General features: G+C 41.9%; 2 protein-coding genes and 1 long non-coding RNA gene across 4 annotated transcripts in view; all 3 read right to left on the bottom strand.

The window, feature by feature from the left end:
* si:dkey-151g10.3 (serine/threonine-protein kinase WNK2) overlaps positions 1–220 on the bottom strand; it is a 29,652-nt gene extending 29,432 nt beyond the window's left edge. The window contains exon 1 of the mRNA XM_054608687.1: positions 83–220. Coding sequence (XP_054464662.1) covers positions 83–220 — 138 coding nt within the window. The remainder of the gene's footprint in view (positions 1–82) is intronic.
* Positions 221–496: 276 nt separating this feature from the next.
* On the bottom strand, positions 497–9,139 carry LOC129099626 (uncharacterized). Its single transcript, XR_008531644.1, has 3 exons — positions 9,021–9,139; positions 8,596–8,656; positions 497–684 (listed from the first exon to the last, which is right to left on the bottom strand). It is a non-coding gene; the product is annotated as an uncharacterized LOC129099626 (long non-coding RNA).
* A 1,249-nt stretch (positions 9,140–10,388) lies between these two features.
* fam3a (FAM3 metabolism regulating signaling molecule A) lies at positions 10,389–16,357 on the bottom strand. Of its 2 annotated transcripts, none has more exons than XM_054609002.1 (10): positions 16,047–16,357; positions 15,347–15,378; positions 15,142–15,249; positions 14,767–14,790; positions 14,510–14,636; positions 14,096–14,154; positions 13,945–13,995; positions 13,763–13,847; positions 12,607–12,733; positions 10,389–11,598 (listed from the first exon to the last, which is right to left on the bottom strand). In XM_054609002.1, the coding sequence occupies exons 2-10, from the start codon at positions 15,357–15,359 to the stop codon at positions 11,500–11,502; spliced, it is 693 nt and encodes a 230-aa protein (XP_054464977.1). In that variant the 5' UTR covers positions 15,360–15,378; positions 16,047–16,357; the 3' UTR covers positions 10,389–11,499. The 2 variants fall into 2 exon arrangements, with proteins under 2 accessions (XP_054464977.1, XP_054464978.1); XM_054609003.1 differs by having other exon boundaries at positions 16,051–16,357.
* Between the last annotated feature and the right edge of the window lie 135 nt (positions 16,358–16,492).

The following is a 16,492-nucleotide window of genomic DNA, read 5'->3' as shown; positions in this document are numbered from 1 at the left end:
CTTCCCCTCCTCCCCCTCCTTCTCCTCGGATTCTTCCATCCTCTCCTCCTGTCGGTTTCCTCTCCTGAGTGTGGGAGGAGGCGAAGTCCGAGGGGTTGCTGTTTGTCCTCTCCCTCTGTGGGTCGGCCCTGCCCTCCCGCTCCGTGTCCTCCTCCCTCTGCCCATCAGGTTTCTCCGAGGAGTCCTCGGTGCCTGTGGGCTCTCCTGGGTCAGTAGCCATGGGGAATGTACTTTCCCACGCTTCCTCGACCTCCTCCTCCTCCAAACCTTTGCTCTTCCGTCAGTCCCCGTCTCTCTCTCCTTCTGAGGTTACCCACACACGCCTTCTAGCCCGTCAGGCTGTTCTTCCAGTGCCGCAGGTGACTGAAGGGGGTCCTTGGTCAAACGGTGACCTTTTCCCACTTTTCCTCAGCGCTCTGTCCACCTGTCTCCTTTTATTGGATGCTTTACAGTAGCACAGGAGGGTGAGACTACAGCTGTGAGAGAGTTTCTGTCCTCACTATCCTCCTCACCATGTCCTACATTTACTTTATATCCACCTTAGGTGCAGTACTTATCAAAGTAAACCACACGTCTCCCCGCTGTTGGATATAAACCTCACTAAAACAGGAGTTTCTTCAAGCCTGTTGGGAAAGCTGCTGTGTTTTTCCTTCAAATTGTTGTGTGAATATCTTCAAGTAAATCCTGCAAGACAGAAACAAAACATTGAATTAATATTCAGTCAGTTGAGGGAATTATTGTTATGATGTTACTATATTTAACTTTCTTTAGAAAAATGTAAGTTGGTTTCTGTTTGTTTGATGAGTTTCATTTAAATAGGAAAGTCAGAGTCCACTTTACTGTCGAGGGCCAAACGAAGAAGTAGTAACCTCAAAGAAATTCCTCTCAGCACTATTGAAAAAATAGACTGTCAGAGTCAGAGTAGCCCATATATCTGTGTAAAAGTGTGTGTAAACTGGATAAGATTTGGTATAAACTACTGACAGTCCACTTAGAAGAAGATTTGTGGCTGATTAAACAGCTATTTCCTGTGAAGCTAGCCACTGCTAATACTTGCAAAGAGTTCTGCAACTTTCCTTGAGAACATAAAGTGTTGATTTCCTGTTAAACTTCTGCTAATGCATTTTCAGCAATTAAGCTCACGAGGCAGCAACACGCAGCAAACATTAGAGAAACGGTAATGTGAGTAGATCTGAAGATTTCCATAGTTGGTGCTAATGTTTCCAGTCATCAGATAAAGGGTTGAACCTCAGAAAGTACAGATGTCTGTAAATGGCCTTTTTCCACTATCAGCTTGCCTGTGACCTGAGTTAATTAATTACGCAATATTAATCAAACTCAGTAGTGAACTCTGGCTGCCCAGTGCGTACCCGTATATGGTAAGAATATCCCAAAACCCATATAGCAGGGCAACCATTTAATCTGCTCAATCTGCCAAAGAAAAGCTTCATCTTTGTTATGGGATAAACTTTGACATTTCAACCAAAGGGTCCTCAAAGAATACCCAGCATGCCTGGTCAAGAGTTACACCTGGCTTCATCAATCATCAAGTGCATGTTTATCAGCGTCCTGTGACTTGAGTTGTGTTCAATGGCTGCATTAGTCAACAGAAAGCTGCAGTTAGACGTATGCGATTCCCAACCATTAAATATGGATGATGAACTATGGGCCGGTTGAGTGTGAATAATTCATACGCAGAGGGATTGCCGGCCATGCTGGAGTGACTTCCACACATCTGCAACAAAGAGCTCATAAATATACACAAGTACGATTGTGATTATCATAAGTACAGGCAGTAGCCGGCAGTATTACTCAGTGCATAGCCAGTCAACCATGTAGGGAGGGTGATAGTCTTAAATTGCCCCTCTGTGTTATCTTTTGCCAGCAGAAGTTGAAAATGATGCAGCAGGTTTTTCTCTGATATGGCAATATTCAATTCAATTCAATTCAGTTTATTTTATATAGCCCAGAATCACAAATTACAAATTTGCCTCAGAGGGCTTTACAGTCTGTACACATGCGACATCCTCTGTCCCGGAACCCTCACATCGGCACAGGAAAACTCCCCTAAAAAACCCCTTTAACAGGGAGAAAAAGGAAGAAACCTATGGGATCCCTGCAATGTTCATTCACTGTCTGGGTTTGTGTGTATATGTGTATGTGTGTGTGTGTGTGTGTGTGTGTGTGTGTGTGTGTGTGTGTGTGTGTGTGTGTGTGTGTGTGTGTGTGTGTGTGTGTGTGTGTGTGTTTGCACACTCGAGGGCATCTTTCTGATGACATATTTATTATCACTTCTCCTCTACCACGCCTCTGTTCTCAGGGATTATATCTCGGCTGTTCTCTGGCAGCCAATGATCTCCGGGTGGCTGCATCAGAGCTGCTTCATTAAGATACCTACAAGACTAAAGTCACTCTGGAACCAATATCTAAGAAACAGGGTTGGTCTACCAATTACAAATGCAATAAAGCCCAAAGTAACCACTCCTTTCTTAGCAGTTGAACTGAAAGGAAAAGAGTGTGCTGATGCTAACCAACAAGAAAGGCTGCTCTGAAGGAATGTGTCTGTCCTGGGAGTGTACTGGTGCAGTAAACGGAAAGTAAAAAGTGCAGTCTGGATCAGGGTATTAACTCACTTTGCATATTAGTTTACAACTCAACACATATTACTTTACAACCGAACACGTGGGACTTTCAAGGGCCACTGCCACGGCTTGGGTTACAGCACTCTTAGGTATGAAGCTCTCCACGAGGAGCACACATGTCTATCTTGGCGCCTGAAATGTGCTGTTCACTGCCAGACGGGTTCAGTCAAAGTCATGGCGGCGCGTCTGGACTTTTTTTCTTCAATTTTAATGAGCAAAGCCCACCGTGACCACTGGGGGCTCATCACGGCAGCTTTTATCTCTTTTATAAGGCGGCCATTAACACTCACGTCAACGCTGTTGTCTCTCCAGGCTCAAAGAAAATGAGTCTGACATGCAATGCTACTGGCTGTCAGTCAAATTAAAAACACAATAGGCCGATAGTAGACCAACTGAGAAGAGGCTCCTGAAGAGGAATTCCAGTTCAGCCACATTCCCCAGACACATGCTAAAACACGTAATACCATACTGCAACAAAACATTATTATGAAATCACATGACCTATAGGATATACTTGTCTATCACATTATACTGTAATTGATTTACAAATAGGAAACTTTATATAAAGTGTTTTATAGTTTCTTTCCTGGAAATTTTAACGAGGTGAATGTCGTTTTTTTTTGGCTAAACCAATGACCTAATTACTTGACAAATCAAGGTACTGTATTGTTATAGTGGATAATCCTGTAGATGTAGTATTTACACAGAGCAGTCCTGTCATTAGGACCATGACGGTCTGGTACACGTAATAATGTGATAGCTACCTTGACAGGAACTCTTTAGCCAAATATCTAGGGTGATTTATTCAAATATAATTTTTTGGTCAAACCAAAAGCTAAAAGCCAAAAGATATTTAATTCAAAATTACAGTATTAAAACGCAGCGTATCCTTACACTTGAGAAGATAGAGCCGGCGAATGATTAAACAATCAATTAAATGATCAATTATCAAAGCTTTCCTCATATTCTATCAACTACTCATTTCAGTGACCCAGTGGGAACATACTGTAGTTTACAGTGAGTCTCAAAAGGTAAAGGCTAAAAGGATGTGGGGAACATAAAGGGGGAAAAACAACAGGCGATAAAGAGAGGGAAGCTGCCCTTTAAACAGGAGCTTATTCGCCAATGTCCCCAGGGCAAGGAGTTCCCATGAAAGCCACATACCGGACATTGTTATCACAGTACATCAAACATGTTCAGTCCCATCACTGTCTCTCTCACCTCCCAGTTTACACACACACACACACACACACACACAGAAACAGAAACAGATATCAGACACACACCAGCAGGCTAGAACAAAGTTTGTGTTTCACTCCTTCTTTCTCTCTCTATCCCTCTCACAACCTTTTCATCTTTTATACACTGACAAAAACACACATCAGAGGCAAACCGCATGTCCCTTTTCAATGATAGAATGTCGCAAGGAATTTCCTGACACCACGAAAAATGACCAAGCAACTGCCCATGTGGGAAAACGTGGTAAACCAAAGTTGAAGATAACAAAACCAACGCCGCAGCTGAAACTGTGACATCTCTCTTGGACAGCAAAATGACTCCTGCATGTAGCCTCCATCACATGTCACAGTCACTGTCTGCTCTTTATTCCAGCAGCGCTGTAAGGACGTGAGAAGTGAACAGCTGACGTGCTGCACCCTGTCTGCCCTCCAGGCTTCTGTGAGGCTCTTGCGTGGGGAGAACACCTGCAGCTGCCTCATCCTTTCTGAAATGTGCAGCGAAAATCATTGTGACATCTTTGCTTCATGACAAAAAGCTGTGATTTCTATTCGATTCGCTAAACCCGCTGAAGGCCACATTTGTTTTTGCTAGAACTTCTTGTTATTTGTGCTCAAAGTTTTAAGACAAGGAGAAGAAGAAAAGCCCTACATTCCTTCTACACTCTCTATTACACAAAGACAAACGCACAAAGTCTCAAATCTCCTGCACAATATATAAAACACACAACATATCCAGTGCAACCCTGTTTGTGTCCTGCACTTTTTTTTCATCCCTTACTTTATGGGGATACATGCGTTAATCCCCTGGAACCAAACGGCCGCTGGAAAATTAGGAAGCCAGACAAAGGAAAAGCCACGTTGTGTGTGTGTGTGTGTGTGTGTGTGTGTGTGTGTGTGTGTGTGTGTGTGTGTGTGTGTGTGTGTGTGTGTGTGTGTGTGTGTGTGTGTTCAGGCAGACAGTGCCGCTTTTGCAAATGAGGGGGACGTGTAGATGAAAAGAGTGAATAAAAAGTGGCGAGGGGGACAGGAAGGGATTGTAGCTGGTGGGAGCAGGCGGACAGCAGAGTTTCAAACAGAGAGAGAGGGAGAGAGAGAGATGGAGCGAGGGGGGCCGGCTAGTAGAAGGGGTGGGAAAAATGTGTGTGTGAAAGAGAACAAGAGAGAGATAACGGGGGGGGGAGGCACAGACAAAAAGGGGGCTGGGGGGATTTTCCCTGATAAAATATGTGCCAATGTTTGTGTGAATGAAAGCAGTGACTATAGCTAAATTTTTGCCGGGCTACATTTGTAGTTGTAGAAGGGAGAGGAGAGGAGAGGGGGGAGGGGGAGGGAGAGGAGAGGAGAGGGAGAGGAGAGGGAGAGAGAGGAAAGAGGAGGAGGAGAGGAGAGGGGGGGGAGGGAGAGGGGAGGGAGAGGGAGGGGGAGAGGGAGAGGGAGGGGAGAGAGGGGAGGAGAGGGAGGGGAGGGAGAGGGAGAGGGGAGAGGGAGAGAGGGAGAGGGGAGAGGGGGAGGAGGGGGAGGAGGGGAGGGGAGAGGAGAGGGAGGGAGGGAGGGAGAGGGAGGAGAGGGAGAGGAGGGGAGGGGGAGAGGAGAGGAGAGGAGAGGAGAGGAGGGAGGAGGGAGGGAGAGGGAGGGAGAGGAGGGAGAGGGGAGAGGAGAGGGAGGGAGGAGGAGAGGGAGAGGAGAGGAGGAGGGGAGAGGAGGAGGGGAGGGAGAGGAGGAGAGGAGAGGAGGGGAGAGGAGGGGGAGAGGAGGAGGGGAGAGAGGGAGGAGAGGGAGAGGAGAGGAGGGAGAGGGGAGAGGAGAGGAGAGGGGAGAGGAGAGGAGGAATGCTTTTAGTGGTTGAATAATGTTGAACACGAGGTGATTACATAGAATAGGAATAGTTTCCGTAGGTATGTCCAGTGTCACAGTGAGACAGAGTGAAGAACTGATTTGCTGTTAACCTGTTAATATGCTCTTATTGATAAAAAGAAAAAGACAATTGTAAAGCTTAAATGATTCATGGCTGGGTGAATCAACAATAAATGATTTGTCAGGTATTCTGATAATCTGATAAACATTCTGTTATTAAACCTTCTCAATTTGCTTCTTTTTTGTCTTATGTGATAGTCAACCGCAAATGTTTGTGTTCTGGAACGGTCGTTGGACAAAACAAGCAATATGAAGATGTAGGGCTGGGCTATAATTCAATATGATAATTAATTGTCTTTCAATGGGATTATAACGCGCTGAAATCATATTGAGATATCGCGATACACAATCACCTTGTCTTTAATTGATAATAACTAAATTTATCAGAAAAATTGATAATTTTGTACTTTTTTTCTTAATCTAATGAGGAAATAGACCCTTTTATCAACAATTAATTTAGAAAATAATCAGCAGAATAACTGATGATGGAAATAACTGTCAGTTGCAGCCTGAACTGAGAGAGTGATTTCCTAAATTTATTCTCCCTATCTTAATTTGCAATTTAGCAACATTTTTCCTGAGCTCATTCAGTCCACTTTGACCAATTTTCTGACTCCACATTTTGTGTATTTAGCTTTTTTTTCTTCTTTTCAGTTTAAAAAGTTATAACTCAAACTTCTAATTGATCGTACTTGTTATCATTTAGTACAGGTGTATTGTCGGGTGTAAAGTTATGAGGGCACTAGTGAACTATCAGAACATTGTTGCAGCTTTTAACTTCCTTTATCAACTGCCAGCTTAAATAGTTTGCACATCATCCCTTTGTCTATTACTAGACTGAGTGAGTCTAGCCTCAGGCATGTTGTCTATCAACTCCAAACCAATACCTGCCAGTAACTATAACTTTTTTAAGGCATAAGATGCAACACTTGAATCTATCCAGTATTTTTTTTCAATTCAGTGTTAGCCTCACAGAGATTTAAAGAGGACATGGAGGCTGAGTGATGTGGGGAGACGAGGCAGAGGAAGCACAAGGTCTGAGAGCTGCTGGACAAAACTCAAATGGGCACAGTGTCAAACAAAAACTGTTCTGAAGATCACATGTCTACGTCTGAACTCTGCAGCTCAGCTGTTGACCACAGTGGCAGGTAAAAACAAAGGCCCTGTTTGTTCAGCACGGCCATGTCTAACAGCTAGACTTCTGTCGTGAAGTCAAACCAGGAAACATCACTGTAAGTGGCAGGTGTAAGCCATCAGAGAGCCGACTGTCCGTGCTGCTGCCATCACTTTGAAAAACAGGAGGCTGCCAAGCTTAAACTGTGATTATGCAACATAATTATAATTAATTACAATGTTCAGGACACGGCCAGTGAAGAGAGAACACCACATTTAGAGCCCACAAGTTAATGTCTTAATGAACAGATATTAAAAGCAATCCAAACCCACGCACCAGCAAGGTAATTTAAGAGCAGTACAGGAGATAATGCAACTAAAGCTGCTCTGACTACTTGGTTCGGCACAGGTTGCTTCCCGGTGGGTCTTTGGTCATAAGCAAGGGTTTTAGGATCTGATGAAAAATATCTAATGCCGGCCACTAGAATCAAACACACAATGATTGTTCTCTTCCCATTAGGGAAACTCAAGGCTGAACACATAACAAGGACTTTTGTCCGATCCAGGTCAAGCATGGGAGAGTGGAGTGTAGGTAGCACACACAGAGCACTGTTCTCTGAGGGAGACGGACAGAGGGAATATGTGTTATCTAACCCCGCTTTTTTGTTCTCTTTCTTTCCCCTCAGCGAGCACAACCATCCCCTACCGAGGGATTCCTCTAATCCAGGTGAGCGAAAGGCTCCTTAATCAGCCAATGATGAATCGGGATTACATGTTACTAAAGTGGCTTACTACTGCTGGAGCTCATATCAACTGAGCCACTTTGAATCCTGCAAACGGTCTCTGAACTTCTTTTTATCAGCCATGTGTTGATTCGCATATTTAGCAGCTGTCAGGCTTCAGGAGAGGAAGCATCCTCACTAATGTTTTGAGCACAGCACTATGGCTTACAGTGCGACTAACAGATGCAATGTTGTCAAATATTTATCAATGAATAATAAATACAAGAGGAGTAAAGGAGGGAGCGCTTGATATGAATGCTATTTAATGTTCATGTATCTGCAGCCGATCTGATTTCTCTATCCAAACACACACACACACACACATATATATATATATATATATATATATATATATATATATATATATATATATATATATGTGGAGATTGCTTGGAGCAAAGAAACCCTATGATGCGACCGGTCATGTGGTAGTCAGTGGCTCTGAGGCAGAATGCATCTAATGTATGTTATTTATAGGCTACGACACAGTGCTGTCTGGACGTGCAAGCACCATGGAGAGCAGCCATTGGCTAGCTGGTAGCTCAGCTGACTTCAGAAACGCCATGCAAACGGTGAGAGACACAAAGTACAGTCACCATGCAAGACTAACGCGTAGTGACTGAGACGAACATCCCTAAATCTCCTGTTCTCTAGTATCTCCAGAGCATAAGAGCATCTTTAAATCTTGGGCTGAATGAGGGCCTGTGTGGCGGTCTGCCTGCAGGTCTGCACCTGACTGAACGCTGTCCACAGAGGATGTGAGCAGGAGGGGATGCATGGGCTAATGAGCCATCTCGTGGTGCTTAAACTGACAGGATACAATAATATCTTCCTTGGAGGTTTTTATCTTTATATTACAAATAAATAGTATTTGATTTGTAGATGAAATAAACAAACATGACTCACCCCCAATGTAACACATAGTACTCCTCCGCTCAGCCCCGGATTTATTGTGATTCCTGTAGTTCTTTTAAAAAAAAAAAAAAAAAAACCTTATTTCACAACATGTACACAAAATTATTATCTTTTTTACACCCACTGAAAAAAATACATTCACAAAAAAAAAAAAAAAAAAAAAAAAAAAAAAAAAAGCTTTAGAAAAAAAAATTATCGGTCCCGTTTGGTTTCTTCCTCTTCACATCTCAGGAGCTTCGTGGCGGTGCGTCGGCTCGAAACATCCCACCGGAGTCGTCGAGCCTCGGTCTGTGAGAGAGAGAGAGAGAGAGAGAGAGAGAGAGGGAGAGAGAGACACAGAGAGACAGAGAGAGAGAGAGAGAGAGCACTTGCTGTAATTCAGCCGTTGTTGGCCGTTGGTTTACGGATGTTCTCACCCGCTGCTCGGTTTAACGGCTCCACGTTGTGCGGCTGTCCGGTCACGTACAGCCGGTAAATACCACCGTTCACTTATGTGCATCATTGACAACGCACGAGTCCAACGGCCTTCGGCAGGTTCGCGTGTGTAGCCCGCTGAGCGCGCTCCGCCTGCCTGCTCTCGGCTCGCCACCGGGCTGAGGACGATCAGAGCCGACGGTTACTTTAAACGGCCACAAGGTGGCGGTGCTGCTGGGTGTTTAAATCAACGGCACGTTATGTGACTTTAGTGCTGCATTCAAAGGCCCCTCGTACGCTTCAGCTTCAGGGCAGCAGCCGGTCAACCTAAAACTGCATTCTACCGTTTTTCTACAATTGCCAATGACTTTGTAACACTTTTGAATACATTGTTGACGTGTGTGTGTGTGTGTGTGTGTGTGTGTGTGTGTGTGTGTGTGTGTGTGTGTGTGTGTGTGTGTGTGTGTGTGTGTGTCAGGGATGGAGGTATTAAGATAATTGACCAAAATGAAAGAAGTACAAATGCTGTGACAAGCAAAAGTCCTGCATTTCAACATCAAACCCAAGAATAATCAGGGTAATGTACTTAAAAGTATAGATTATTATTACAGAAGCCTTAATGTGCATGTAGCATTTTACTGTTGTAGTTGGTCCAGGTGATACTAATTGAACTATTGTACATACTGCAGTTTATTCTGTGACATTGAATCATATTGTGTAAGCAATTCACAATATTTATTTTATGTTTTCTTGAGAGACACATGGAGCCTGCAAACAAATTACCCCTCAAGACAAAGAGTGAAATAGATTATGTGCATCTCATCTTAAACCTTATTGTGGACATAAAGAAATACCAAAAAGAGTAAGTCTGTAAGTAAAGAAGCCCAGATAATAATCTTAAACGCTAAACTACATAATAATTCTACCTCAATAATGCTTGTGGTCTCTGCCTCTCTTTGAACATCACATAACCCACAGTGCTTGTAAACACTGTACATATACAACTCGAATTCACGACTTTTTTTAAACAACACTTGAATAGGTCATAACACAGCTAAATGGCACAATAAAATGGATCTGGTTTCTATTAATTACATTTCAGGCCTCAGATTCAATGTGCAACAGGACGGTTTGATGCCACTGAATTGACCGTCAAACCTGAAACGTTCCACATTCTGTCCGCAGTGTTTATCTCCACCACGACATATGTTTAGTGAAACAAAAGCCTTGAGCAGAATGAACTGAGTAACCCCACACAGACTTAGACTTTTGTCGCCCTCTAGTGCATTTCTTCATGTATGCCAGTTGACTCAAGACTTCTTCGGACCCATAAAAACAAGGAAAAAAACAACACAAGAAATATTCAGACCGTTTTATTCATCATTATTGTTGTCACATTATAAAGACTGGCTGTGATGCTCTGTATAAAAATCTTTACACTTAGAGGTAACATAAAACAATTCAGACAAAGGCAGCTAAAACTGATATCTAACCATCTGTGTTTTTCTGTATATTTCCTTCATTGTTAGGCTTGCAAAATGCCAGGTGGATACATTAAACATTTACAAAAAGACAACACACACAACCACACACTTAGGGTGAATCTTTAACCAAAGCACACTTTTGGAAGATTTCTTGCAGGCCTGAGACAACATTGAAACAACAGGCAGTGTTATGATGAACCCACACCATCAATCTCTTGTGTTTTCTAATAAAGTATTAAAATAAATAGTTTTATCAGAGGAATAAAGGTCTAGGCCAGATTTGCCTGAAGGAATCTGTAAACATGTGGCAAGCAATAAGTGTAGTGCATCAAGTTCTAAGGAAGCAATGGTAGCTAACAGTATCAATATCACTGAAATATGGATCACACGATGAAAGTATATTAACAGATTAAAATCTGCACACAGACCTGGTGCCTAGTAGGACATTTAAACTATTTGTGTACCTCAACCGTTTCTTTTTTTCTTCTGCTAACTTGGATTTTGTTTGCAGTTAGGTGTGCATTTCGCCTGCTGAACATCACATGTCGTGCTCTGAATATTGACACCATGCAGACAGGCTTGCAGAGAGGAAACGTCCATATCCTACAATGGCTTTGGAAGACCTACTCCAGCTGCATCCATTCACTAGTCACCGTTAGATCAAACATTTGGCCTCTCAAGTTTTCTCCTAACCCAACACAAACAATATCCTTGTTTCTACGTTATTATATCTGCTCAAATATGGCTCACAAAGCTTAATGCACAAAACCTTTATAACAAGTTACAGCAAATTGAAATACATTAAGTTCCAAGAAAATATTTGCAGTCAACTCATGCCACAGCCATGAGAGGGGGAAATTAAATGTTGTTTGTGGCCCAGATCTTGGGGCGGTTTCAGTCATTCAGCCATTCCCTGGCTTTTTTAAACATTCATTTGGAGCCGCTGCTGCCCCCCCCGAGTGTTACTGTACAGTATGTGAGAGAGTGTCAGACAGAACTATCCTTCCAGGGGTGGCCGCAGAGGAATACAGCCATCCATCTCCAGAGACTCGGGCCAGCCTTCATACTTGTTGCTGCTCTTACTGTTCTTCATACGCTAATGGGAACAACCATGGGCAAACAGAACTGATGTCAACAAAACAGACTGGGATCAGGATTCACAGACCTTAACTGTACGTTTTTACAACAGCCTGTTTTTCACTGCGTGCATTACCATGTTACTGAAATATAAAAAAAAAAAAAAGGTGGACAAGGATAGAAGCACGACCATTTATCATGCGTTATTACATTAAGGGGTGGAATGGATATTTAATATGGAAAACGTTTGGCTTTAGTTTATTGCGATATCTTATCTGCAGTGTACACTACCACCAATATTAAGAGACTACATCCTACCATTCCAACTGTAAGCGACTAATCTTTATGACACAGGGGGGATTTACTTTTTACAACATCTCTAAGCACTTAACTGCAGGCAAATGTTCTATCATTCTATGAAATGTTTCAAAAGATGCTTAAAAGACCATTTAATTGCGGTTTTGTAATTGCTTTCCCTGTGTATTATTGTCCATGTTTTCCTTGTTTGAGGTTTTATATGATATCTATTCTTGTTTCACTCATAGCGACATGTAGCATTACTATTGTTCAGGAGTCAGTGCAGATGTATGAACCAATATCCTATTAACAAACACATTCCCCCTTCTTGCACACACCAACATGCACAAACACATAGACACACACACACTCATACACATCTAGACACAATCACGTTTTCTTACGTTTTTGTTGTTGATAATGTATCGTTGTTGTTAGTATTTATCATATCTTGTAAAAACACTTTTTCAACAATATTACACAGTCATATCTTATGTTATTAATGTTGTATTCCCTGTAATATTGTGAAATTATAATACTAAATAGCTGGAGGCTTCAAATAAGCCCAGTGGGCTTCTGCCTTTTCCTGCGCTGTGATTATCTATCTCTGTTATGTTTGTGTATTCTTTAAATTGTGCAAAATAAACTAAGCTATACTAAATGAGCATCACATCAAAAGGTGATGATGATTTGTACCCATGGCCACAGTTTAGCATCGATAGTTACATACCTGCTCAAAGGGACTCTTATTCTCGATGCCCTTGGCTCCAACAAACACCCAGCTGTCTCTAAAGGCCAGCTCCTTCACTGCAGTGCTCCCAAGATCCTCAAACAGTCGTCGAGCCTCATCGTTCATCCTGTCCACCAGAAATGAGGATAAGGTAGCAGGTTAATGATTATTTAGTGGATTCGTCTCCTCCAGTCTGTGTGTTCAAGTGTCCTGTTGCAAGACAACGAACCCCAAATAGTGCCATCGGTGTGTCAGTGTGTGAGCAGGTGGCATGTTGCATGGCAGCCTTTGCCATCAATGTATGAATGTGTGTGTGAATGGGTGAATGTTGACATGCAGAGTAAAGCGCCTTGACTGGAGGGAAGACTGGAAAAGGCGCTATATAAAAGAAAGTCCATTTACCATTCTCCTGAACCAAAAAGGCTAACGGGTTCATGTAAATGCTTAACCTCTGTTTAAGTTGACTGAAATGAAATGCAGGCCAATTGTATTTCTCAGTAGGCTCCTCTTGTGCTTTAATATTGTCTCAGAGTTTATCTGTCTGGTTCAACCTCTTACAACCCTGAAGTGTTTTTAAGCCAAAAGACATTCTGAGGTTAATGGAGAGATTTACTTTATTCTCATGCCAAAAGGCATCGAGTGTTCAATAACAAATCAATTCTCTGCCAGATTAAATGCAATTATCAAAACCACCACAAGGGCTTCTCATTACCCACAGGGCATTTGTCTTCAAATGAAAATTTCCATCTGCTCTGCTAACCCTGCCTTATCAGACAGACTAGAACTCAAAAGGCCTGGACCCATGCAGGAAACCGCTCACCTCTGTCAGTGACAATTTGAGCTTTGCTTTATCACAGTGTTTAACTTCAAAGATATATAGTATGTACCAAATGCAAATTAGCTTATTATATATTGATTTTTACTCAGCTGTTGGTTTATTACACATTGATCCTGCTGATGTTTAGCAATGAAAATACTATATACAGATGCTTTTCTCTGTAGCAGTTATTTTCACAACAAAAGATTTCCTAAATTGCAACATGAAATATCCTTAAACGTAAGCTGACAATTTATCTGTGAAAATTGCTTTGAATGGATCTAAAGAGAAAAGAGAGGGATGTTGGACTGGAACTGATGGCACATCATGGATTCTTACTTTGTAGCTGCGTCATCAAAGGAAGCCACAAACACGAGAGTTCCTTCATGGAGCGGCCGGATAAACTTCAACAGGTCAGAAATATCTAAGAAAGAACATCACATGAGCCATTTACTTTGGTTTATAGCCTTATGTACCAGATGTGAAATACGTATCATGCATTACTGTCTGGTTTCTATTACCTCCAGCCCACATATCAAAGGGCTTCATATCCAAGAGCTCTCCTGTCACCCCTGGAGCAAAGAACCAGTTAGCGGTCATTAGAACATAATCAACAGGAGCTTACCATATCAATGCAACACAATGGCTTAAAAGGGGAAGAGGCATGCTTACCATTCACCAAAGCTATGTTGAGTCCTCTGCCGACGTTGTTCTTCACACTGCTCATTAACCTTTGAGACAGAAACAGATATGATTGAAAAGCTAGCTGAGGCACTTAAGGAGAACACTACGTTGCCGTGAACATTCACATTAATCTACACACTTGTACACACTGCCTGGCACTTGAGAAACAACAACATATATAATTAGAACCAGGACTAGAGACAAAAACAAAGAAATGGGGGACAGACAGACTGAAAGAATACTTGCATTCAGCTCCCCAGACAGGCTTGGAGGCCTGGTTATGACAGCACAGGGGGAAAAAAGAACAAGAGTGTGAAACCAAAAAAAATAAAATAAAGAAAGACAGCAGGGGAGACAAAGACATAGATGAACAGAGACAAACTGATAAGCACTGAATCTCACATCTTGTCTTCCAGGCAGATTTTGGGCCCGATGACATTTGCAGCACCAGACACGAGGCGGAAAGCCAAATGCTTTGGGGGACAGGGAGCTGAAAGTCCACATTTATACCTTCGAGGACGGGGTTCCGCTAAAATATACAAAATAATAGTCAATGGTGATAAGGAACACGAATGAAGGCACAACATTGAACATATCATGATCATACTTTACAGGAAGAGTAGTCATAACATTTTTATATTATAGTTTATTTTACTTACCAGCTGTTGGTTTCTCGCTTGCACCTGAAAAATACAAAGTGTTTGCATTCAAATGAACTGATCTCATGTGAAAAAAAGGCTTTGTTTGATCAAATTAAACAGACCCTTCGTCACAAACGCTTCAACCTTCACAACTTATCTTTAGTCAACTATTTTCTTTATCAATTAATCAATAATGGTGAGAAATGCTCATTACCTTAGTCCAGAGCACATGGTGATGTCAACAGTACAAAAGCCAAAGATACTCAATTATTAATTCTACAAAACAGAGCAAGTCCCCAAATGCTCGAGCATGTTTGCCATTTTTAGTTTGATCAATTATTCTCAACTCATTTCCTGTCCTTTAAGTAATCATTTCAGGACTGCTTGTCTTACCGCTGAAGAAGCTCCGCACAGATGAACCACTCTCTCCTCCAAATAAGGTGTTTGCTAACAGCCAGGTGAGCCCCACCAGCAGCAGCACAGCCACGGCTCTAAGGGGGGCTGCCGAGAGAAACCAGTTTAGCCAAGACACATGGGTATTTACACTGGAACAACAAGTTCCCACTGGAGTGTACTTGTACAAACATTTTTAACCAACCTGTTAATCGCATGATTCACCGTCTCATAGACCTAAACAGAGAAAGAGAAGCTACATAAGGTTGGTTTGAATTTCAGACAAGCTTTTTCCAAGTGTAGTTACATTCTTAACGACACTTTGCAAATCTTTAGTGTCTTTTTTTTGTCAAAAACTGGTAATCAAAATATATTTTAATTTTCCATTTACCATGATAGGACATTTTAAACTGTGTTAATAAAAGGAATAGTTTATTAATTAAATATATATAAAGTAGGGGATAATTATTTCACTTTATTTCAGACACAAGGGTCCACATCATATACTGTACAGGAGGACAAATAAACAAATACAATAAATTAAAAATTCCAAGCGTTTTAGCAAAAGGCAATAATAGAATTTCACTTAGCATTTTGTATTGTTTTTATGCAACTTTAAAGAGTTTTACTAAATATGTCAAGTATTCATTTATCAAAACGGTACATATGAATAATAAATTTAACCCCTTAAATCATAACATTTCCAATACAATTCATTTGGGAACATTTCCCTCAAGTTTAGTATGACATCTTTAACCCCAAGCCTTTTTCCCCCCATTCAAGATGGCTCTGCAGGAGTGACATGAACCCAAAGCATCGCAGACAAGCAGCAGCACATGGTATCTCCTTTGACAACACAATCAATCCCTTACATGAGCTCACAAACGAGAGAGCACAGATCGTACCTACTGTTTCCACGCTTTCAGACGAGTTGTTGCACCTTTTCTTCTCAGCTTTGCTCGCATGTAACGTCGGTGGGCGGTGAAGAGAAGCTGTTGCTCTCGCCACAAGGGACTTTGGTTATTTCTTTCGCTGTTTCCTCATCGAGGCTCCTCTGCTGTAAATCAGCTTTCAGTGAGAAAACAATCTGTAGTCACTGTCCTCAGTCGACCATTTACACGACTGTTATAACGTAACTTCTCATTTCACAAGCATGGGGGGGTGAAACAGTCTATGCCAAACTGTCTTGTCTTCCGTATATAGACAGTCACCACTGAGTCTGCGCCAAGTTGTTCACGTGACCCGGATTTATGTGACTATTTAAGAAACATTTTTTTAAGTTTAACAGATATGTAATCAAACGTTTTTTCCCTCCTTGCATTGTCACAAAATCTATTAATCTATGCTTGAA

The sequence above is a fragment of the Anoplopoma fimbria genome, chromosome 12 (genome assembly GCF_027596085.1).
Source record: "Anoplopoma fimbria isolate UVic2021 breed Golden Eagle Sablefish chromosome 12, Afim_UVic_2022, whole genome shotgun sequence".
Taxonomy (NCBI): Eukaryota; Metazoa; Chordata; class Actinopteri; order Perciformes; family Anoplopomatidae; genus Anoplopoma; species Anoplopoma fimbria.
The sequence above is the reverse complement of the archived record's forward strand: the minus strand, read 5'-3'. Positions and strand labels throughout refer to the sequence as shown.